This window comes from Trachinotus anak, unplaced genomic scaffold (assembly GCF_046630095.1).
Source record: "Trachinotus anak isolate AG129_WGS33_773 ecotype Australia unplaced genomic scaffold, CSIRO_AGI_Tana_v1 ptg000008l, whole genome shotgun sequence".
In the NCBI taxonomy this organism is placed as follows: Eukaryota; Metazoa; Chordata; class Actinopteri; order Carangiformes; family Carangidae; genus Trachinotus; species Trachinotus anak.
Window position 1 is genome coordinate 15,091,151 of NW_027273859.1, and position 25,378 is coordinate 15,116,528.

At 43.0% G+C, this 25,378-nt stretch overlaps 1 protein-coding gene across 1 annotated transcript; it reads left to right on the forward strand.

The window, feature by feature from the left end:
* The first annotated feature begins 1,628 nt into the window (after positions 1–1,628).
* On the forward strand, positions 1,629–23,487 carry gas2l1 (growth arrest-specific 2 like 1). The gene is made up of 5 exons (XM_071482933.1): positions 1,629–2,838; positions 11,980–12,087; positions 16,978–17,074; positions 18,026–18,335; positions 20,200–23,487. Exons 1-5 carry the CDS (start codon positions 2,137–2,139, stop codon positions 22,277–22,279), a joined length of 3,297 nt encoding a protein of 1,098 aa, XP_071339034.1. The 5' UTR covers positions 1,629–2,136; the 3' UTR covers positions 22,280–23,487.
* The last annotated feature ends 1,891 nt before the right edge of the window (positions 23,488–25,378 follow it).

Consider the following 25,378-nt stretch of genomic DNA (forward strand, 5'->3'; position numbering starts at 1 on the left):
GACTGTGCCTTTGAAACCCTTAGCAAGTTTCCCTGATGTTTTCAAAATCCCAACCCACCATAAAAACCTGACAATCTCTCTGCGTCTCTTGCATTTACATTTGACCCAGGTTTAAACCATAAGTTCAGATGAGCCAATAGACCTTAAATTAAGAACAGTTTGTCTTTTTTTGTCACTCGTGTTGGTTTTCCAGTGTCATTCTGGTCTTTGGTCGTGAAGATGAACTAGAAATGGAGGAATCTAACATGTTTTCCTGAGTTAAAGTAACACTAAAGTTAACTTGCCTTCTAATGTCCCCATAAAAGTGGTCTGCTGCCCTGCCCTGCACCAGCAATAGCCCTGTTGTGCAGTATGTGACAAACACATTTCCTATCATGCACACATCAGATCATGTGCTCCTGAATTGACTACTCTGTCTTGTGCTGTGTTTGCAGCCTCTTTGACTAGACCATCCAGTCTAGTCAAAGACTGCAACTGTCCATCTGTAGTATATCTCACTATCTCCGCTTCTAATCCCCAATCTCCTGCTGTTTCAGGGTTTACAGGCTGTGTGAGATCTTTCATTTGTACAGTGCCTCTTACAAACAAACCAACAATCACACAGTCATTACAAAACTTGCAAGAGTTTGAGACAACACTGTTAAAGCTTAACTCTCCTCTTCATATCTTTTAATCATTGGTAAGATTATATAGTGGGAAGGGAATTTCTTGCACTAAGCACAGTAGCTGTCTCATGATGCTGAGATGCTGACTTTAAAGACCTTTGTCACCTTAGGCTATTTGGTAAAGAGGTCACACAAAGACTTGCTTATTGAGAGACTAGGAACCCAGCTTATGTGTTGACCCTTATGAAAAATCATAAAAATACATTGCTTGTTTTGTTACAGGGTGAACAAAACAGCATGAATACACAATGCAGTCAATCCAACACTTTCATAAACTCCAAATAAAGTATACCATACTCTCAAATCACCACCACCTCAACAAAAATTGAACAAAATAAGCTTTAGAAATGAATGCTCCTTATTTGCTACAAGTACAATTTTGAAGTGTTTGTACTTTCCTGAGTATTTCCATTATAGTTGTACATTTTAAGAAGGAAATGTACTATTTTACTCTAGGTTTTTCTGATTTATCATGAAACTTAAGATCAACACTTCAAATATGACTCCTTATAGGTGACAATAACCATTACTCCACCTTGACTGGGCCACAATTACACATTAATGCAACAGTTATAGTCCAGTAACATAATATACAACCTGAAAATGGCCATTCTGCATTATGAGCTCTTTTGCCCTTGTTACCTAAAGTATATTTTTATGGCTGTACGAACTAGATGAAGATGGCATAGTCTTGGCAAGATATTGCTTTATTTTATATTATTAAGAATCAATTTTAACACCTTTGAGTTTAAAATGTTGAGTAGCCTATACATCAGTGGGGTTGTAGTGGTAAATTAATGTTTTAATGACCAACACAATCTCAGGTTTGCGGGGAATAAGAGTATGTGCTGAGTTGGTGAAGATGGGGTTAAGTTTTCCTCCTCTGCCGAGCGTTTATCCCTCATAATGGGATGTGCCACCGAGTCGCTCTGCTGGTCTAAGCTACAGCAGGTCAACATATTCAGTGCGAGAGGCGGCGCAACATGGGCTGAGCCTATTTGCGGGGAAGATGAGCTGTGGGTTCAGTGCTTGCACAGTGGTCGTGATTTCATCGACGAGGAGCTGACTTGACACAGACATGGTGACACGTGGATTTTTGCGTGTGAGGGGTCCCACGGGCCAAAGCGTGGATTAACCGGTCGACGCATGGGTGTGTGTCGCCGTCCCGGGCCGCTCCGATTTCGTTTTCTCGCTCCCGGACCCGGCGATGCGCTCTTTAGAGGAAACGGGTTTCGCAGAGACATCCGGAAAACGCATCCATGCGCCAGGGCCACTCCGCATCCCGAAATGCTTCTGACAACACAAAGCCTGGCTTCAAGGAGCTCCGATAAGAAACCACACATGCAAATCGGCATGGGTGCGTCAACACGGTTGTTTCGCTGTATTTTGCGGATGAGGCGTTGGGGCGCAGTCGTGCAATGAGACAATCGGGAATTATCAAGTAGACTTTATTGATACATAATCCAACAATATGGCTGATCAGAGCAACATCCAGTCCGCCGCCTCCAAGAGTATCCGGCCCTTTAAATCCAGTGAGGAATACCTGTATGCCATGAAGGAGGATCTGGCTGAATGGCTGAACACGCTGTATGACTTAGATATCACTGCGGACACCTTTATGGACGGGCTGGAGACGGGCTGTGCCCTCTGTCGGCACGCCAACAACGTGAACCGCGCCGCGCAGGACTTCCAGATGGAGTACCCGGAGGCTGCACAGACCATGAAACTGCCATCCAAAGATGTTGTCTTTCAGTCGCGCAGCGTTGCGGCCGGCTCGTTTGTGGCGCGGGATAACGTGTCCAATTTCATCACTTGGTGCAGGCAGGAGCTCTGGGTCAAGGACGTCCTCATGTTTGAGACCAACGACTTGGTGGAGAGATGCAACGAGAAGAATTTTGTTCTGTGTCTCCTTGAGGTGGCGCGACGCGGGTCTAAGTTTGGCATGTTGGCCCCCATGTTGATCCAGCTGGAGGAGGAGATCGAGGAGGAGATCCGGGACCAGGAGAGCCTGCGGATCGATGCGAGGGAGCCAGCCGAGCAGAGCCCGCCCAGCAGGTGCTTCGGTCGGAAGGAGAGCAGTCAGAGTGTGGAGGATGACATTGAACCTGACCCAGAGCCGTTCATCTGGCAGCAGAAGAGAGTTTTATGTGACATGCGAAATTTGGATGAGTTGGTAAGTTTTTCCAACGAAAAGATCAAATCTGAAGCCACATAATGTTATGATTGGACTCTTAATAATCCAAGTTGACGACATGGAAACCCAAAATGTTTCACAACTATGATTCACACAACAAGTACTAGACTAGTGTCGTGATCTTCCAGCTCAGTCTTCACACAATGTCATCATCCCTTCTCACAACATGAGTGTGAAGTACAGTAGATTTTCCCACAGGCCTCTCTCACCCTCTGGCCTTGGTCAGAGGTAAACATCCAGTTTCCTTTGTCTGGTGCTAAAAACAGTATGAAGCAGCTGATAGAGAACGAATCCCTCCCACGGTAAAACACAGAGATGTGTCAAAAGTGAAGCACCCTCTCTGAAAAGGTCATGTAGGTGCTAAGAAGAAGACGGGCACCTTATAGATTCTTTGTGGAGTGGGTGTGTGTGTATGCAGCTTCAATGCATAACTTTGTGTTAGGCTGTGCTGTTGAATGCCTGCTCACCTGTAGGGTCAGTGTGTGTTTGACAACTAAATTCTTGTTTTCTGCCTCAGGAGAGCTTTTAAAAAGTCACAGGTCAACTGAGTGACATTTCACCTGCATTCTTGTACAAATGTCAGCTCTGCCTCTGTGAGAGAGGTTTCCAGAGACTGAAATGTTTTCGTCACTGTTGACGATCATCTTCAGCCTCTTTTATATGGCTTGTCCATCTAGAATAATCAATACAATATCCTTCTATCGAGGACGATTGGTAATTGCGTGTTACTTCTGCAGCTCCTTACCTACACCACTGAAAGTGTATCTTCTGGCATTTTGGTTCTAATACACTTCCTGTTCCTGTGGAATTCAAAACATCAACTCTCGTCATTTGTTCAGTTGAACTGGTTGACCTTTGCCTGGTCCTGCTCACACGAGAGCGACAAAGATCTCATTAGGCCAAAGCTAATGAGCAGACAGACAGACAGACTGACCAGTGGGGGAGAAGTTAATATTTTCATACTGACGAGAAGAACAAAGTCTGTCTTTGACACTAAAGATGCGAGGGACGGCAGAGAGGGAGGAGGGGAGACAGTTGACAGTCACACTCATGCTGGCCCGGCAGCAGAGCAGAGCGCTTCCACTGTGACCTCTATGGACAGAAATAGGAGAGCATGTGGAGGAGGATGTGCGCTGTTCGTATCCAGACTGTCTGAGTCCGCACACTCTCACTCATATGACTGACTGCTGAGGATTATACAAGCCGACTACATTTTGGGACAAAAAGATCACAGGAGAGCGACAGAGCGTATGCCTGTCCCCCTTTTTTTTGTCATTGGCACTAACACATTCCTCAGAGCACATACACACATGTAGTACACAGTGTCATCTGGCGGATTGTCCCAGCTTTGACTGATTTAGGATGTGGCATTCCCAGTCATCATGTGTCTGGTGAATAAAATCTGTCAACTATGAGAAAACTGCTTGCATGTACACTGTGCACAACGGTCCACATCAGCAACACGAGCCTCTTCAAACTAGACCTAACTAACTCAACCACAGAGGCACTAAGATAAGAGGCTGCAATATTAGAAGAGTACGGTATTTTCAAGGGTATTTTACAGTGTTTGCTAAGTTGTACTGACACATCCTGTCTAATGACTTCAGCTCTGGTCCAGTTCTCATTTTGTGGCCTAGACTTTATGTATGACAGACTTCCACAGAATACCTCTCAATTTCCTGAACTGGTGTATATTTACTAGTTAAAAAAAACCCCCTCCACCTCTTTCTGCAGAACACCAGGCCTCTCTGTCCTCCATAACATCAGTCACAAGTTTATCCTGCAGAATGCTTGTGCACTTGTCTTTGTATTTCTGTCTGTAGTGGCCTAGCAAGAGATTAGTGTCTTGTAATTACTGGAAACCTCATTGCTAGTAGACATGAGTATCTGACAGTGAGAGAGAGGAATCGTGTCATTGGTCCACAGCTGTGACACAGACTGTGTGTCTGCGTCTCTCAGTCCTGCAGGCAAAGGCGATTTTGCTGCATCATTCAAGATGGATTCTATTTTTATTTAATGACTATTTCTTTCATTTTAATACTGAGTTTTTGTCAGTAAAAAATGTATTGATATGCCATTCACTATGACTTAATTTTGGAGCTGCTTTAAAAAAACAAACATTATTTATCAACCTATTCATGAACCGCCTGCCTATTCATATCCAATAACATTATTGATGAAATGTCATCAATCAATTACAAGGCCATTAACGCACACGGAGATGTGTGCTGCAGCCCCACATGCTTGTGCAAAAATGTTAAGCTCCCATTTATAGTTGTGATATTTTCTTTACAGAAACCTTAATATGAGCCAACAAATGGTGAAGGATAACATCTACCTGTGATCACAAGTTATAGGTGAATCCAGGACATTGTTATACATTTATACACCTCAAGGATGTTCATATCCAATCAACACTCAAGTAGAAAATGTGAGCTATACAGTGTATGCATAACCATCAAGTATTTTATGTTGCAGTCTATTAACTAACAGGAGAGTTGTATATAGGATCATATTTATTTAGATTTTTTACATTCAGAATCCCATATTAAGAGAAACTTTAAATTCTGGTGCATTGTTTTGAAAAGTTTGGCATTTGTTTCTCGTGCAGCTCGTAAGATCTTAATGGGATTTGTACATTTAGCAACTCTGTATTGTTCTCTACATTGTTTGGTTGATCAAACTAATCTTCTTGTTTAGACAATACAAGCGTAGTGATAATAGGATTACATGTCATTATTCTAATGTGTATACTAACGGACTGTCATCACTCAAAGTACAACTCCGTCTTAGGACATCTGGCTATTCAACAGTCACAGTAAATGTTTGTCATCAGTTATTACTAGTTACAATTTCACCCTGAATACTTGGCTTATGTAACTGTAACCTGACTCATTATACTTGTTGATGTATCATATCAACTACCTCCTGGAAACAATAGGTATTCATCTTAAGTATAGCTGTTGTGTATCCAGTTTACTTTCCTGGTTACAACACACCCTCACGTAAATACTCACCACCACTGAGTCTCCCACTCATCTGCCACTACGTACGTTCTTACTCATCTCACAGTGGGACGGCTTCCCACTCTGCAGTTGAGGAAGTGGCTGGCGTCTCATTTCCTTCATCATAGTTTGACTCAGTGATACTTAAAGCTTATCTTAAGTTAAGTTTAAAGCTCCTTTTTCCCATTCCTTGAATGGTTTTGGAGTGGTGCAGACAGCAGCTGGTTCATATTGCTGTATACATAAACATAAGGTTTATCCTTTGCATTATGGGATTTTCTTTCATATCACCACTAGAGAGGGATTATGTCAGTGACTTCGATTGAATCAGTATTTTCCTATATGTTGCACTGAGCCTTAGGCAAAGGAACATGGTCAGCTACCTAAACAAATAACCTTTCTGTATATTTTCTAGGTCTTGCACTAAGGCCCTGGGCTGAGCTGTAAAAACACATTCTGTAGCTTTGTATACTAACGTATGTATATAATTAAAATTAGACCCACTGACCCCTTAATGCATACTCCAATTGTTCACATTCACTACATGCATAGGCATCTATGCAGAACAATATTTGAGCTTATAAACAACAGATCATAAGAGCTTCACAGTCTTTGTCTGCTTCCTTCAGTCACCATTTTTCCTTCTTCCTGCTCAATCATATAAACTGGTTCATGTCTCTTCTCACCCGAGGCTTCAACATTCAGCCCTTGTCTAGTTCATATATGTGCGAGCCCGCATTCCCATCCCCCACCTCTGTCTCTGCTGGTGATGATAAAAGCTAAGTGCAGAACAATATGTCTTGTTGGTGCCATGGAAGAGAGGAAACAAATAGACCGCCACTGTTGGCAGTGATGCAATCAAAGGCTGACATCTCAATCTTTGGATGGAAACAGCAGCAGAGAAGCGCAGAGGGGAAGGGTGATAAAAACAGAAAATGTGTGTGTTATGAATGTGTGGCCACTCTGCTCCATTATTATCCTTATGGTTCAATTCATGCATTCAGGGAATAAAAAAAGAGGAGTAGAGGGAAAGAGTGTGCCTACAGTGACTTTACTGTACACTCTGTTAAACCTGACTGCAATGGATGTTGCTCTGGGAGGGAGAGCTACACTAGAGAGAGTGAAAGGGAAAAGTAGGTCATCATGTTTTGCATTGGGTCACACTTGTACGCTTTGCTGAGAGAGTGTGGCATCCTTCAGTGTTTCTCCCTCTTGTATCACATGCACTCATAATTTTAGGGGTTTAGTATCTTAAAGGTTATTTTTCCCTCTAGGCTTTGCATAGTAACTGGACAGACCAGATCTCACTCCACTATTTTCCGTGCAGCAGGGTGCATGTGGAAACAGCTGACTCCACACTTTGCATATTGCCCACTTTATGTCTTTATTGCGGTGCTTGATGCTATCAGCTGATCTTTTGCATGATTATCATTTAATTTGGTGTGTGAGTGTGAGTAGTCTGGTTATTGTCTGCCTCTGCCTGCAAGCCTGTCCAATCTGTTCTCAGGTGGACACTGTCAGAATGACATCAATTCTTCTAACCTTGCCTGTCACAAGGGGAGAGGGCTGAGTGTTGTTGAGCCCAAACGAGTTAGGCACCGGCCTGATGTTTAGCTCCGTGCACTGAATGATTACACTGCTGTTTGACGGAAACAGATGAATAATGGAGTTATTCACCTCACAGCTCTTGACGTCCATTAGATTCTGATATCCTCCCAGCCCCAGATGGGCTGTTTGTCATGTGGCCAGAAGACAGGCATCGATTTTCAGGGAATGGTTTTCCTGAGGCAGTGGATAATGTCTGCCCTGGAGCAAGTATGATTACACTTTTCACCCTGATCAAACATACAACACGGATAATAAAAAGCATATTATTAAGATAACAATTAAAGGAATAGCTCAACATTTTGGGAAAATACACGTATGTGCTTTCTTGCAAAGGGTTAGATAAGAGGATTGAAACCACTCCCATATTTGTTTGATAAATGTTTAACTAGAGCCAGGAGCTGCTTAGCTTAGTTTAGCTTAGCATAAGAAATGGAAACAAGGGAAAACAGCTAGCCTGGCTCAGTTTAAAGGTACCAAAAGAAAAAAAGGAAATTCGCTTTTTCCATTGCCTTGTAGTCAAGACTCAAGAGTCAAGGAAGTAGCTGCCACAAGCCAGAAATAGTCCGGTATATAACCCCCTGTAAAATGATGAATTGCTGTTTTTACACTTAAGTTTTTTTGAATGAATTGAACAAACAAGATACAACCTGCTAATCAGTGAGTTTTAGAGATGCTTGTAGGAGTATTTTGTTATATACCTTTGGACAGAGCCAGGTGAGCTGTTTCCTCCTGTTTGCAGTCTTTGTTCTAAGAGAAAAGCTAATCTGCTGCTGGCTGTAGCCTTGTATTTGACTGACAGATGTGACAGAGGTTTCAGTTTTCTGATCCAACGATGCAAAAAAAAAAAAAACAGTAAATAAACCTCATATCTTTCATATAGCTTTTATGCATTCTTCATTTGTGTTCAGTGCCAAAGTATTCTATATCTCCCCTATGTTTTCCCAGTGTTACCAGCACTACTGGCATACCTGGCCCTGAGGCGATTATCCAACACTGTCTTCTGTCTTGTCTCAGCTAGTCTGGCCTGTTGGACCAGCTGCTAACAGCCTCTAAATACTTATATTTCCATGTCCCTTCAGGATACAAGCCCAACATAATTAGAAAACATAATTATCATTCATTCATTCAGTCGTTCATAACCTCCCTTCACCCCAGAGGTTGTTTAAACAGATAATTTGTGCAAAGGAGGCTGTTCCATGTTCATGAGATGTAGCATGGTTGTCCACAGAGGAGCTGTTTATGCAGACTGTCAGGCCAGAGGTTTAATAGGAGGATAGACTCTGAAATGTAGCTGTTTTCAGTGTGCATTCACAGGCTCTAGGAATGCACACATGTGGGTGGTAGAGCAATAATCCCTCAAGGTCCAAAAATCTCTCTCCTGCCAAGCAGGCGCCCCCTGTGGCCTAGTTTTCTTGCCTAGTTTTCTTGCTTATCTGATGGCGAGGTTGTTTCATCTTGGGAGGTTTCCAGTCATGACAGAAGAAGAGTTACTCTGTTCTGTCATTTCTTAAAATCTCGCCCTGAATGTACTGTATGCGCTGTGCCATATAATCTTTTATTCCTCCCAATTTTCTTTAATTTTGAAAGAACTTAAGTATTCTCTCATTAACTTCTTCCACTCTAATTTGTCTCACAGAAGGCACAGAAGTCAAATCCTGGAAACACCCTCATGTAAATTCCCATGGAGTGAGTTGTAATGATCAGCTTTTATTGTTGGAGTTTGTGCAATAATTATCCTTCGTGCAACAATCATAAAAGGAACCAGTTACAGCAGGCCAGCACACCTATGTTTGATGAAAGCACTAGAGCAAACTGTAGTTATACACAGCCTGTTGAGTCATGAGGAGAACAGACAAATATTTAAATGGATGTGTGGCTTCTTGGATTACATTTAGGAAAATTGGATCCCAGTCTGAAAACCTAAATACAAAACCAGAAATGTAGCACCAGAACTATATTATGTATATTCACATAATAACAACCAATAAATTCAAATCATTCGGCAGCAAATATACTTAGAGTGAAACAATACTGGCGACGTTTTACATTCCCTTGTTATGACGCCATCATATTAAGACATGGTATGAAGTGTTTGTGTAGCATGTTAGTCCACGCTACAAATCAGTAAAGAAAATGCAGAATAAAACCTAAACATCTTTATCTCTCCCCCTCCCATTTCCTCTCTTCATCCCCAGGGTTTGCTCAGGCCTCAGTCTCAGCCTATCTCTTCCATGAGTGTTCTTTCAGATGTTAGCAGGTCAGGAAGGAAAGGAATGAAGAGATTGTTGACTCACACTCAGCAGATATGACGTGATCTGAGCAGTGGGATCATTAAAGGAATATGTGCTTCATATGCTCTTGTACATTAAACTGCTTTGAGACAAACTCGGCTGCTCAGTTCAACGGGAACGCTGCAGCAGTTTCTTATTGATGAAAATGTTTCCCTGTTCTTGCACAAACATCTCTGCATTCCTATCTTAAGATAGATGCAGCAGATTCCCAGTATAGGGGCGTGCTGTGGATTGTTCAGTCGATGTTCCTTTTTCCCTCTTTTCCTTCTCAAACATCTGCAGCTCCTGCTGAAAGTGTCTCTCGTGTGACCAGCCAGCATCCATAATTCATCCTTCACTTTTTCTCACTGTTCCAGCTCCACTTCCGCATGTTTCCTGCGTGACCTTGTCTTGCTCCTCCCCGTCTATCTCTTTCTCTTTCGGTGTGTGACTGTGTGTGTGTGTTTTGGTTTCAGTGTGTCGGCCTGAGTGTACCCATTGTTGACACTGTGCAGACATGGGAAGTGCACACATTTCATGTCAAAGGTTCCACGGAGTAAATACCTCAAATATCAGGGCTGCAATTGATGAGGTTATTAAAACACTTCATGGTTTGACTATGTATCCTGCTCAGTGTTTCATATGAGACGCTGTGTGAGTCCTACACCTTCCCTCTGGAGGAAAACCTATGACCTCAGCTGAACAGCTCTTGGAGGGGAGGTGTTTTGGGACGAGGGAAAGGCTTTACTATAGCAAGAATGAAAAAAAAGAAGGCAAACTGTACAGTTAAAAAGGGAAGGGTAAGGCTCTGTGTGTGTCTGTTGCCATAGCAATCTTTCCATTAACTCACTGGCTGGGGTTTTTCCAAACAGGGCTCGTCCACCTACTGACACAGAACGAAAAGACGGAGTGACAGAGCGGAGAGAAAAGAGAGCGAGCAAGCAGATGTAGAAATGTAAGCAAAACAAAGACAGACAAATATAGGTCTGGTCAGCTAGAGCACAGGCTAAAAATAAAGGCTGAAAGACAACAAAGTAGATGAGAGAGAAAAGGAAGGATAGAAGGCTCAGCAGAGGCAGGTGAGAGGGGGAACAGAGCGCCAGGTGAGATGCTGAGGCTTAGTGCTGATTCCCCCCTCTTTGATTTGCATGGGAAAGAAAGAAGGGTGCTATTTCAAGAAAATAACAAGGTGCCGCCTTAATCCTCTGAGTTCACCATAATGTAAGTGTTGTAGGCCAAGCACACACACACACACAAGCAAGCTGTATCCCTTGACCCATGTGTACGGCATTAAAGGTGCTCCAAAAAGCCGAAGGGTGGGAGCTCACAGCCTGAAATGTTCCTCTAACATCATTTGATCACTTTAAAATCAATAAAATACTCTACTGCCCTTTGTAATGGCATACAATTATGGAGCAGTTATTCCTCCTCTCCTCCTGTGCTTTCCTCTCTCACTTTGCTGCTTGACTTTCTCCCCTTCCCGGTCAACAAGTACGCACACGCTTTTGTCTGAGAGAGACGCCAAGAAAAATAGCAAAGTTGTCCAGTGCTGCGAGGGCCCGGGCCTGTGCAACACGGGTGGATCTTGCCCCACCCTGCAGTTGTGTCTGACTCCAGTTGCCTAATAAGCACCCCCAATCCACAGCAAGGGCACCGGCTCTCGATTCAAACCCCAGCTGGCAGCGCAGGCCTGCTGACATCATCACCACCACCACCAGTCTGGTTTCTGAGCTCTTTCTCTCCTCAGTTTATGATGTCACAAGCAGAAACATTGTCTTGTAACAGCCTAGAGAGCTGGAGAGGGAGATCATTCATTAGCATGTATTTTAGTGCTTTTGTGACACTCTGTGGTGAATTAAATTACCAAAATGTTCTGGAGAGATGAAATGAGGCAGGGCTTTTAATGTGGTGAGAGAGCGGGGTGGGGCATTTCAGCACTCAGTAGGTGCTTGGAGAGCAAAGTTGACAGGAAGATGACGCACACACGCACACACTCCAACACCCACATATACTCAGGCGGCCAAGACTGCTCATTTCTCACACCATAAAAAAGAGTCATTCAGTCACTCAGGACCAGTGGTGCTTTGGTTACCGTTACAGATATGTGTCTAAACATGATCTCATGTCGGGGCACTGACCTCAAGAGCAGGAAGGGATCACTGTTAGGTTCCTTTCAGATGTGTGTGTCATGTTTGTGTGCTCTGACTGTTAAAATGTCCTGTTTTTGTTCTCCTCAGGTGCGTGAGATTCTGGGCCGATGTTCCTGTCCAGCTCAGTTTCCTATGATCAAGGTGTCGGAGGGGAAGTACAAAGTGGGAGACTCCAGTGCGCTGATCTTCATTAGGGTGAGCCGTCGCCACCAGAAACCTTAGCATCAAGTACAGTTATCTTTCACTATGTCACATGACTGGGCGTGCTTTACTCTTAATTGTTACAGATAAAGGTACAGTCCACTTCATCTGAAATAACTGCATGTTATTTTCTCACTGAAAATGTTAAATTCAAGATGTTTTGCATAATTTGCAGCTTTGACTGTCAAACACTGGTGCACTGGTGATTTTAAAAATCGAATCTAATGACTTGCTACATATTTATTTTCATTAACTAAATTTCCATTTTTTAACATTTGATTTTCAATTGAAATTGAATTTCTGCGATATTATCAAAACAAATAGGCAAACTGGTTGGTCAAAGTTGTGTGGAAGGAAAAAATAAAAGTGAATGGTTTGTAAAAATTGTAACCTAAACTGTTTATTGCAAACATCTTCCTCAGCTACAGATCGACTTCCTAGATCTGCTTTGACAAAGAAAAACCCACCCACTGCTATCCGGCTTGTTTTATTCTATAGGGATGTCTGAAGAAGAACATTTGTGGTTGAAATGTTGTCCTGTTCATTTCAAGTAAAAAATAAAAAAAAAAAGTTCTGGGTATGAGATGGCAGTGTGCAGGTAGCTTTTCATACTTTTCTGCAGATTATTGTTACCCAGCACCTGCTTAAAATCCAGACATACATGTGGTCGCCTGGTTGCCAGATTTCCAGATTGATTTCCAGATCTCAAGAATCCCTTTTCAATTTAAGATCATCTTAACTGATAAACATGGTCAAAACAGCAAAAATATAACATATATTTATGTAATAAACCTCAATTATTCTTTAAGTCACTTTTACACTACATGTTCAGCCGGTTATATACTTGGGCTACTTTGCCCAGTGGCACAGAAGACAGTGAGGCCTGCAGTAATTGGATGGAACCATACGGTGCAGGCATATGGCATCATATGTTGTTTCAAGAAGAGCAAGGTTATGTACAGTAGCAACAGATAAATCACTCAGCTGCTTGGCTTCATAAAAGCCAAGTGAACTGTACAGTGTATATAACAGCATTGTGATCTCTCTCTCTCATGTGACTGTTTACACACTGCCTTCGTCTGGCCCACTCCCAGGACTGTACTTTTTTCCACTGAGACACAAATAGAGCTTTAGGTCATTTCCTGAGTTGCTCCTTATCTTGGCTCTAGCCTGTTTCTGCTGGACTGTTTGTCTCAGTTTCAGCTTAAGAGCTGCCCCTATACCCACATCAGGCCTCAGAGGACTGTGCAGGGAGGCTGGTTGATACAAGGGATCGATTTGGTCTCGCTTACCTAAAATGTGCCACGGACAGATTAATGGACTCTGTGGGTACCTTTCCAAGTTGCCTGCATTCACAGGATTGTGGTGCCTAACTGCCAGTAATGTCAATATTTCTTTACTTGGAGCAGCACCACTATATCCAGACAGTGAAACGTGATACATTCAACATGCTGAAATGTTTGGCATGCCCCTATCTTTTTCTACATTTTCTACACAGTGATCTGTACAATTATTCAAGAAAGGTTTCACATATATTGACTTTGGTAGGACTCATTGAACAGGACTTACACCGGAAGGTGGGGATTATTATTGTTTTCTTTGGACCCTCCTCTTGACTTAGAAACAAAGCATAAAGACTCTAAGGTTGATGATGTGATCTAATTTTAACCATAACATATTAGTACATTAATTACTACACATAAGAAGTAGAATTAACAATTTCAAAATGTGTGGCAAAAATAGGGGAAATTATTAATTTTCTATAGGTTCTCTATAAAAATAAGAGGTCAAACCTGAATTATACTACAGTCAAACTGCAGACTTAAATTGAAAGATGCAAGTATTATTAATAGTTATAACATTAATCACTATATTAGATCTGTTAAATCATTATTAAGATTAATATTGGTCTCATTGGGTTGACTGTGATGGAAAAAATAAAGTCCTGAGACAGAGATAGGATTGTTGTCCTCTGCATATACCACCTTTATGACCCATGGTTCAAACAAATCATTTGTGACTATATGTTCCCTTTTTAAAAAATTAATCCTGCAAAGCACAGCTGAAGTATAAATAAACTATAAAGAGCCTTTACTTCCCTTCCCTTCATCAGAAACAAAACACACAACCCCCCCTTTTCTGACCTCCACTCCATCCCTTATAATTTTCCTACCATCCCTAAGATGTGTGTAAAGCACATGTTTGCCTGTTGCAGCTTTGCAGCCACTTTAATGTGACACACATTTAAATGTGCCTGTATGTGGATGGACTGTGTGTGTGTGTGTGTGTGTGTGTGTGCATGCATGCATGTGTCTGGTAGCCTTTGACTTGTCAGATTAGCTCTCTTCATATTGTCTCCGCCCTCTGCTGATTCCTCACTGGGGATGACAGTGGGTATGCATATGCCCAAGCAGCTACAAGTGCACCCAACACACTTCCCTTATTCTTCTGAGGGCAGGAAGCGGGCAGCCGCTTAGAATGCCAACAAACCCCTATTCAACTGCCAAAGCTGTGACAAGGATCTCAGGATGAACGAGGGGATAAAGTGGAGAAAGCAAATGGGCGAACAGGCCATATGAAGAGAGGGGGGTTGGGGGTGGGTTAATAAGACGTCTTTGTCCCCAGGGAGGTCGCTTCCTAAAGGGAGGAGATGCCTTCAGTCGTGGGGCACAACAGCTGAAATGAACCATGAGCTTAATTTTTGAGCTCACCAGAAAGATTCAAGGAGAAATTGGTTCAGCCCGCCCCCGCAATGATGACAAGAAGTCTCTCTGTTCGCTGTTGCCATAGAAACAGGGATCGGGTCTCTCTATACTGGTGAAGACTCTGGTACCCCTTCAGTGGTTGGGAAATCTGTCTGCTTAGCCACAGCTCTAAAGTGGTAACATGGTCCCAAATCATCTACTGAGCCTCAGCAGACTCCTCAGTGCTGCTGCAGCATTATGCATAAAATATAAAATGTGCAATAAGCTCGTTGGAAATGAAAACAAGGGATACAGAAGGCATCAAAACATTGATTTTATCATACAAGTGTTTATATATATATATATATATATATATATATATATATATATATATATATGTTTATATGTTTATATATGTAATTTTGATTAATTTATCATTCAATTTCTGATTATGCTGCAAGTTTAGGCCCACGAATCGTGTAGTGTTGTACCTGTATAATGTGATATACATCTTTTTGTCATGTTCGTCAACAATGTTAACCTGTATTGTTTTCTACAGTCTCTGTTATTGCAGATTTTGTGTTTCAATATCTCACATCACACAAGATAGGAATCATTAACAAAGAGTGTCTGTTGTCAGACCATTACAATGAACTGAATGAGCTGACAGTCTGGAAATTAGTACTGTGCAAGTAGCTTTTTATGAACCTCGGTAATTCCCTTTATAGTCATGCAATCATCACATCGCAATTAGATAGATTTTTATCTGGATTCCCTGTGGTGGCTACCATCATGGCAGCTACTCCTCCTCCAAAAAAAGCCAATAACAAAGTCATTATTTAGAGATATGAAGCCATGTCTTTCTATGTCACAACAACACCTCTATTGTAGTACACTGTACACTGTGCAGAAGCTAAAATGAGTGATCACAATGAGAGTCAATAGTGACAGCAAATCTGCTGTGTTAAAAATGATCTGTTCCTTTATATCTCTACAGTTTGTGGCTCTTTGTTAGCAGACCTTTGTGATCTTTATGTTGTGGAAGTTCATATCACATATATATATATCACATATTAAACTCATGCATCCCTGCTTTTCACTGCTGGCTTGTGATGGTTAGGCTGCATCACACAAACAGTAAACCTGTTACTGATATAGGGCCAGAGCAGTGGGGAGTAAGCAGTTTATACTCTCAGGTCTGATAGAGATAAGCAGATCAGCTGTTTTGATGGATTCGATGTAGTAGGGGAGCAAGGCTGATGAAAAGACTTGTAATGGATTGACAGGGATTGTATTAGAGAGAAGGTGGGGTCAGACTTTGGCGCACATGCCGTGTCTGTGGCCTCTCTCTGATCACTCTCTGGTCAGGGACCCAGAGATGAGACGCCGTGCCACGTGTGATTTGGTGGAAATAAACTCAGTGCCAGCCCACACAGATGTACCATTATGGCTTTGCCTTGCCAGCCCGCAGAGAAACGGGCACAACCTTTAAAACATGTGTCTGGCAGACCCTATTACACAACCCAAAGCAGGGGACGCACACACAGAGCTGACACATCAGACAAAGTGTGCTGCTTCAGTGAAGGCAGCTTCTGCCTGGAGGGGGTGACGCTCTTTGGTCTGATCTTGTGGATGTGTGTGCCTCAAAGAGCAGAGGAGAGTGGGAAGTGACATATCAACCACTCCCCCTCTGTTATGGCTATCCAGGCCCCCTCTCCTCTCTGCTCCTCTCCGTGATAACTGAGGAGCAGAGAGGACAGCAGGGGTGAGTTGTTGCCATGCTAATTCACCCTCTGAAAACACAGGGAAGCCAGCTGAGAGGCATGGGAGGGAAAAAAAGTGTCTTTCACACACAGCATTTTGGTTCTTTATTATGCTACAGTACTCTTTTTGATAGCGAGTTGGCATGGCAATGAACAGCCCTCATAAGGGCAGTAGCTGGGGGTGATGTGGGAGAAAGAGTTGGGGGGGAGGGAAAGGCAGGGGGCACAGGCAGGGGTGCATCTAGATGTTATGTAACACTGAGGGCCAGCCAGCCTTCAGCAAACTGCCCCACTGGTAGAATTTGCATGGCTGTTGTCGACTTGTGCAGTGTGTGTGGTTTTGCAGGAATATCAAAAGGTTTAGCCAGTTTATTTGTGCGTGAATGTGTATGTTACTATCCGTTTATCTATTAAAGCCTTCTCTTTTCCTGCCTCAGGTCCTTCGTACTCATGTGATGGTGCGTGTTGGAGGGGGCTGGGACACATTAGAGCACTATTTGGACAAGCATGACCCGTGCCGCTGTGCTGCTTTTGGTGAGGTCACTTCCTATTCCCTGTCAGGCCCTTACAAAACAACTTCACTGTTGAGTCTAAGTGTTGCATAATTCATAGCACATTTAAGATTATAAACAAATGATTCATGTCTTATGTGCTATGTTCAGACTAGGAGCAGACACTGTGAAGATCAAGTGTGTCGAGAAATAGTGTTTATTATTCAGTATTCGCACACGTGTCATCTCAATTTTTTTTTAAATTTTGCTAATGATTGATTTGTTATTGATTTATCACCCAGCAACAATCAGTCTGTATCTAACTGAACCCTCAACAAATATAATATCTCAACAAATTTAGGTCTGGAAGCTGATTCACGTTGGTAATGGAAAGTGTGTGGTCACTCGGACTGTGTAATTCCTCTGCCACTACCTGATCCCACAACACATCTGTGTAGCGGCTCATCTCAGCACAAAGACTTCTCTTTTGCCCATAAACTAGACACCTAACCATAAATTGCTCACTTTGATTAGCAACACGGTGATACATGCTCATAACTATGCTGGGTGAGACTGTCTCTCCTAACTGCTGCTGAAGTGATGATGTCAGGGGCTGACCGTCTGGCCTGGACAGCTGAGACTATCTGAAATCATAATTGGTATTACATTTCTAACCACAAAAGGCCATGTCATGCAGTATTAAGTGATGAAATATGCCTTTTGTGTTCTATAAATGTTCTCTCTAAATAGTGGGATCATTAGCGTTTCTCTGATTGGCTTGCTTCACAAGTAAAGGTCAATCTCTCTGGCTTAGAGAGGCAGCAACAATATTTAATCTACTGCTGCGATCTAAGAGCCTGATGGTGTTGATGTGGTTAGATATGATGTATTTCAGGACCTCTCATTGACTTTTATCCTTGTTGATTGTACAGGCGGTCTGACATTGTTACTTAGAAGTCTGTCTTAACCGCTTGTTATCAATCTGTCTCCACAGCCCACCGCTACCACCAGGCTAAAGCCAGCGGCCAAGGTCAGGGGGGCCAGAGCAAGTCCTCGAGTGCCCACTCCTCCCGCTCCACTAGCCCAGGTCCACACTGGCGAAATGATGGCATAGCACCTTACAAGCCCCAAGACAGGCGCTCCACAGAGCTCCCGTCTGCTCCATGTGCCCCTTCCTCGTCCACACGGCCGGGCCGGTCTCAGAACTCCTCTGTCCACAACGAGCTTGACTCCTGCGCAGCTCGTACTCTACTCCCACGGCCGCCACGAGACCGCTCAGAACCCCGCCACTTTAATCCTCTCAGGTGAGTGTGTACGTCTACGCAAATGTGCGGATAAGTGTGTGGATAAGTGTGTGGATAAGTGTGATGCCATGATAAGAAATTAATCTCTCACAAGTAGCCTGGAAGGGCTCCCTCAGTTTTTGCCACTTGCTCTTTCCTGCCCACAGACGGGCAAGCAGACAGGGCTCACACACACACACATACACAAAGAACAACAAACACATGTCAGGAAGCCACAGATTAGACCAGAGCAGATTTATCTAATCTCAGGTGACATTGCCCTGATAAGTCCGCCTCACACAGCCACCCTACAGCACCTCCCAGTGGCTACAAGGTAGACACCAAACATGATGACCCTGCTCTCCTTTCTCCACACTCCTCTCATCTACTTTAATTCTGTTAATTAGACTATTGACGGTCTATAATGGCTGGGATTCTGTGAGAGCTGTTGCTCAAGCCTTTCTTCTCTTGCCATGGCAAACAGATGGTCTGAATCAGTATGAAACCAGTGACAAATGAAACCGCACATCAGTCTTCTCCCATGTGCCTCTGGAGAGCTGTATCAGTGATTGGGCAGTGGGCAGGCTGATTGAATAAGAGCCAGAGTGGTGGCATGTTAAGATCTTCATAGGTGGCTGTTTCTATAAGATTCAGAGACAGAAAGATCTGCTTATGCTCTCCATGAAGCTGGCAAAAGTTGCTCACATACCTTTCCTCTATGTCAGTGTGAAGGCACCATTGTTAAACACAATTAGGAGCTGAATGTTGGTTTATTTTGGCTTCCAGCCAATGTGTGACTCTTTTCTGTATTGAGTGATGGCTCAGACCAGACGTCAGGGCAGCAGCTCATCTGAATTAACCCTGTGTGGGTGGGGCATCCCTTTTCAAGTGTGCCAGACTAGATAAAGACTAATCTGACAACTATCCCTAGACAACTGTTCACAGCTAACTGGGGAAGTAGGTCAACAGGTGGGCTCCATGCAGGCAAATGAGCATGTCTGAATATGTACAAATCTAATTTATGAGGATAATTTTAGAAGGCTGGTGTAATAAAAACACCAATTAAAGGCACAACCTGTGATCTAAATAGAGACAAAACCTAAATTGCTAAATTGACTGACAGGTCTTTTAATACATGGATTCCACACAACTTAATATACTGTTTTCTGATGCTTTTAAAGTTTTAGTTACAATAGAAATATTTATTAACCTTTGGGTAAAACAGGCCAATATGCTCTATCACGATTAGCTGAGAAACACACTAAATGCATTTTATTACCTTCAATTACAAGTAGATATTTAGAAATTTGCATAGTCACACAAATTGAGTCTTTAAATGTCCAATTTATAATACTGTATTGGTCTGTACTCATCAAATCTATCTAGGTTTTGGTCTTCCTATAAGTGAACTATGAGCTGATTATACAGTTAAAGCTGCTGGTGCTTGTGGTGCGTGACAGTGGAGTGGTGTCTGGTTGAGAAAGAGCAGTGCTGTGTGTTGGGTTAGAAAAGCTACAAAACGTCTAATCCTGCCCCCACTTGTTCTTATCTTCCCTGTAATCCCCCTGGCTGTCACTGCCCACTGTTCCAAGAAACACAGAGACTGAGGTCAGAAACACTGTCTGTGAGTGGCAGTGGCGGGTTGGGAAATACTCACAAATCCTCAACATCGCACATTACATGTCACCTCATGGTATGAAGGAAAATAATATTTACAATAAATCTGTTGGAGCTGAGTCAGAGGCAATATGTTGCCCAAGTACCAACTGTGTAGTAAGATGAGTAAGGAGTGCAAACTGGGATAGTCACATTCTGGACTATTTCTTTTGAGTATGTGGTTTTACTATAGATATTAATGACTCTTTGTCTCCCTCCTTCGTTATAGGAATAAGGAGACAAAGTTGCCATTGACAAGACGCCTGTCTGGAGACAGTGACTCCTCTACAGCGTCATCTAAGGGAGGAGGAGGAGGCGGAGGAGGGGGGCGGTACTCTCTTGGTGGTGCCTCACGTCGCTCTGGTGAAGAGGTAGTCTTGCTTGTCAATCGCAAAGAGGGCAAGCATATGATTGAGAGACCTGGAGCAGGAAGTCAGACCCCCTCCCTGCGTCCCTCACTGCCCCGTGCACGCAGTCAGTCTCGGGATCGTGCTGCACTTGCTCCAATACTCAAACCAAACCCACCGCAAGGATCCTCTGATGGAGCACGGACAGCTCGCACAGAGAGGGGGCGCTCCCTCGGAAATGAGGGCCCGAGAAGGCTCCACGCTCCGCGTTCCCACAGCCAGAGTAAGTTACCTGGCCGTACTCGGTCCAGTGATGTCAGCCCAAGTCCCGCTTCCTGCTACAGAGACCCTCAGCCCCCACCTTCAGACAGACGAGAGGACCTGCGGGCCAAACCAGTGCCCCCATCCTCTCCCAGAGTAGGTGGTGGTTTGACCAAGAGGCAGTCCTCCTCATGCTCCAATTCACCTATCAAAGGGGTCCAGAACAACAATAGCGGCCCCAGCAAAAAGACTGTCACTACTCCCAGACCTCCTGCCCCTCGCTCACCCTCCGTAGGTAAAGGTAGACTGCTGCCACCAGTAACCTCAGGAGGTCGACGTTCACCGCACTCATCTCCACGCAACTCTCACCATCACGCTACTCGCTCTCCTCGGTTGTCTCAGGGCCCCCGCTCTGCTGGCCGTGGCCACCATAGGAACTGGCCTGGCCTGGAGCGCCAGGAGCCTGAGGAGGAGGGACTAGGCTTTGGCTTCCAGATGCTGCCAACACTAGACCCTGAGAGGGAGCAGGACCTGTATCGCAGCTTTGAGGCTGAGTTTCTGGCCAATACACAGCAGACTAGAGGAGGATCTAGTAAATCCCCAGGAGGAGCGAGTCTGCAGGGAGCTGGGACACATTCAGTGCCAACACTCACTGATCCTAATGTCACTGACTCTGCCTATTCCTCTTCTAACTCCTCCTCCTCCTCCCTGAATGTGGGGGCAAAGATAGGAACTCTGCCTGACCTCAGGGAATCCAAGAGAAATAATCCCCGTCACTTCCCACTCGAGGACCCCTTACACTTACTTTATGGACACAATGTTGGAGGATCACACAACTTTGGTCAAGGAGAGCCTGAACACTGGGGGGAGCGTGGAATGGGTCTCAAGAAGCTGCCAGCTATCTCAAGCTCCATAGAGGAGAGGGAACTCCCATCTTCCCTGCCTGGCCTTGGAGACACAGAGTCAGACAGTTTAATGAATCAGGTCCCCTCACAACCTGCTTTTCACTGTAGAAATATGAATGGAGACCATGGAGGTTACTCTCCTACTGGGGGGCTGACAGGTCAGCAGGGTGAGCTTGTTTGGGGGACAGGGCCTGAAGGAGATGTTCCTCTGGAGAATCACCAGCCAAACTTACCTTATGACCTGGAAAATGGTGACGGGAGTGATGATCTCCCACCCCCAGAGGCTTGCCCATCACCTGTGCCCCTTCCCCCTTCTGAAGACTGCTCTTTCCAGGATTCTTCGAGTGAAAACTCTTCCATGTGCTTCAGCTTGAGCGAATCCCGCTCTGAGTCCCCTCCACCATCGTCCCCCCTGGCCAATGGAGACACTGACAGAGAAGTGCTACACACTAAGAAAGGACAGAAGAAGGCAGACAGGGTAGCCCCTATCTCAAAGCACAAACTGAGAACCAGAATCAGGCCTCGCATTGACAACAGGCCAGAAAACAGCCCCTCACGTATCCCCACCCCGGTCAGCTACAGAGATCTGCAGGCTCATGACACTCTCTCCCCCTGCCACACCCCACCACTGTCCCCCCAGAGCTCCCATTCTACTGGTCGTCCAGCCACGTGCAAGAGCCTGCACCAGGCCTTTGCAGATATGATCCATACTCAGCCACGTTCCCCAGCCATGGGCAACAAAGATTGCTCCTACCCTGGACAGTCAGGAAGCCTGGACACTGAAGCTTGGATGTAGCACAAAACTGATGGGTATGACATGGGGGCTTGTTGACATGAACTTTGACTACTGTGTAAAAAAAAGAGACTTAAGACTGGGCTATAGACTGTTTTCATTGCATGTCAAGCATCACTACAGTTTCTCCCCTGTATAACTGCAGGGGCTTCACATTGCTTTTAAGTTGCACTCAAGCCAAATTATTTATTACCAAAGGAATGGTCTTTAATACTACTTTTATTGTCATTTTTATGTATGCATGGGGATGCTTTTGCCAATCAGGGGGTGTTTATTTTTGCAAGACACTTGTCAAATTCTCACGGTTGACACAGAGAGGTGGAGACGGAGCATATGTGCTGCCATGTGCCCCACCGAGGGGCATGGTGAAGTGCCAGAGATTTAAAGCTGCAACTCTATAAACAGTGTAAACCCTAAACCTTTAGTCAGATCTGTTAGCTCCCTCTTGTGGTTTCTCTTAGGATCTCTGCTTGCCTTGATAGTCAAATTACTGGTTTCATGACTGTGACATTTTCAGTCTCTTCACATATGACTCAATATTACACATATTTACAATATACTCATAGGTAACATAGACAAAGGTACCCCCATCATTCTTGTGACTTTGCGAACATTACATGCACTACCAATCTCTGTACAGTTGTCTGATGTTGTTATTACTGTATGATGTCAGCTTTTCACAATCAGTTGATGTAGTCGAGATAGATATTTTGTTTCTAAAATGCTTATTCTGTCACACATTTTCAAGATTATGTTTAATGCAGTAAAACATTTTAACTTCTTCTTTTAAGTGGATTAAGTGCAAACACTCGCGGGAGCAGTGAAGGTTATATTACTTTGTGTCATTGTCACTGAAACAGATATGTTGAGAGTTCTTCATCTGACCAAACAGTACTCTGGAATACAATGCTAAATATACATAAATGTGCAGAAATCAAACGCTAAGGAAAATGAATGTGTAAATACATGTCGATGAGCTCACTGAGAGATGTGGGTATTTTGTATATAGAGGCATTGACGATACAGTTAAATGTACATATTCACTGTATTAAGTTCTATGCTGCCTTAGCTATGCAATATTGGTGTTGGAAATGCCTTGACAGTTCCCTTTGCCTTAAATTTTATTCGCAGGTTAGTTTGAATGTTTTTGCTCAACATCACCAAGATCTGTTCGGTGACACTACATTGCCATCATTAACTGTTTCTAGAAATAGTAATTGGAGAGTTTGAGTGTGAATGTGGAAAAAAAGTGAGGAACATTGCCAATTTTTAATATAAATTATACTTGATGTAGGTGCACAATTCATGACAAAGATGTATAATTTATTGCCTCTGAATCCTACTAGTTGTTTTAAAACACCAGAAGCCAGATAACCTACTTAGAATATCGATTTCAAAGACATGACACAATGTATGGTGACATCTAGTGGCTAAAGAATGAAATGTTTTATTCACAGTAAAAAAAAAAAGAAAGAAAGAAAAGAAAAACTGTTTTCTTGACACAAACCACTTCTTCTGTACTTTTAGAATGACATGTTCTTGTGCTGATTAGAGCCAAGAGAGGCAGTAACAATGGTATGATAAGGTGGCGTTTGATGGATGAAGAATGAGTTTGACTTGAGTGACTGCATGTGTGCAACGATGCATGAATAATAGATACTGTAACTGGATATCATGGTTCTCTTCTGAAGCTTTTGCACAGTGGACATCAGTATAAGAGGCCAGACTCCAGCTACAGTACTTCTGTTTTTGGTATTTAACAGGTGTGGACTTTGTAAAATATATTTGAAAGTGGAATAGTAGGAACTGTAGTGTCAGTGTCCTGCAGAAACCCGGGAACTTCAGAAACAGATTTTTGTCAATTAAGAGCAATTGGCAGCCATTTGTTTTTGAAGTTTTACAGAGATTTGTCACAGAGACTGTAGAGGCAATGTCAGTAAGAAAGAAAAAAAACCTCTTGTGATAAAATCTTTTTTGTAGGACACTGACACAGTGAATGGATTAAAAAAAAGAGTGTGCATATGTTTGTGTACATACTGTATGAGAATATGTACAGAGTTGGAGTAAAGACGGGAGTGCTGTTGGTCTAATTTATTTATTTATGAAATCAAGTCTCACTGGGCTCAAGTTACATCTGTGTCCAAGTACTGTAAGTGAATAAGTGTTTAGGGAAATCCAAATGAATCCTTCAAAATGTTGCCAGTTTAAAAACTGGAATGATCCCACAGACAGACTAAACATATTTAGGCTTTTTTGCAATATTCAGAGATACAATAATTTGATTTAACTCCTCATTCCCACAAATAATTTATGATGTATCAGTATTGTTTGAACTACATTGATCCATAATGTAGCTGGTTATCAGTTTCAACTGTTTAACCAGATATTTACATGTGTTGGAATTGTTTTAAATTAATTTGTGTGTGTGTATGTGTGTGTGTATGTATGTATTTGAAGACATTTACATTTTGATCAACTGGTTTTTAAACTCTACCAGTTATGTGAACTGTGACTTCAAACAAACATGCCTGTTCATTTGGTAATAAATCACAAAAATAGTTTGCTCTTTGTCCTGCACACAAATTTCATGAAACACTCAACCCCCAGTCAGCGAAATCTGAATGTTCATGATAAGACAATTACTTGTTTGCTAATGTTATTTTCACTAAAACTTCAGTTTAATGTACAGATTGCTTGACATTGTGGAATTTGTATGTATGAAATAGCAATACTGCAAGACTTCACCGTTTTTTTGAAGTTGAAAATGCTGTCAAGTTGTTGTAATAAATATTTTCCTCTGAAGTTCATGAATTAGCTCATTGATCATTTTTTCATGAAGGGCTTTGGTCACAGCAGTGTCGACAACAGACTGCGTGAAGATTTGGGGGAAGTCCTGCATCACCTGTTTGAGATAAGCCAAAATGTAAATGTGGATACTGACAATATTATTCTTCATGCACAATGTGATTTACTCACTTTTGTTTGTTATGTGATCATACGATTTGTGTAGTACGCTGATATCTGATGATCTCTTTGTGCAGATTTTGTAGTCTTAAGTTCTGAATATGTTCAAAAATGCAACAAAACTGAACAACATAAACC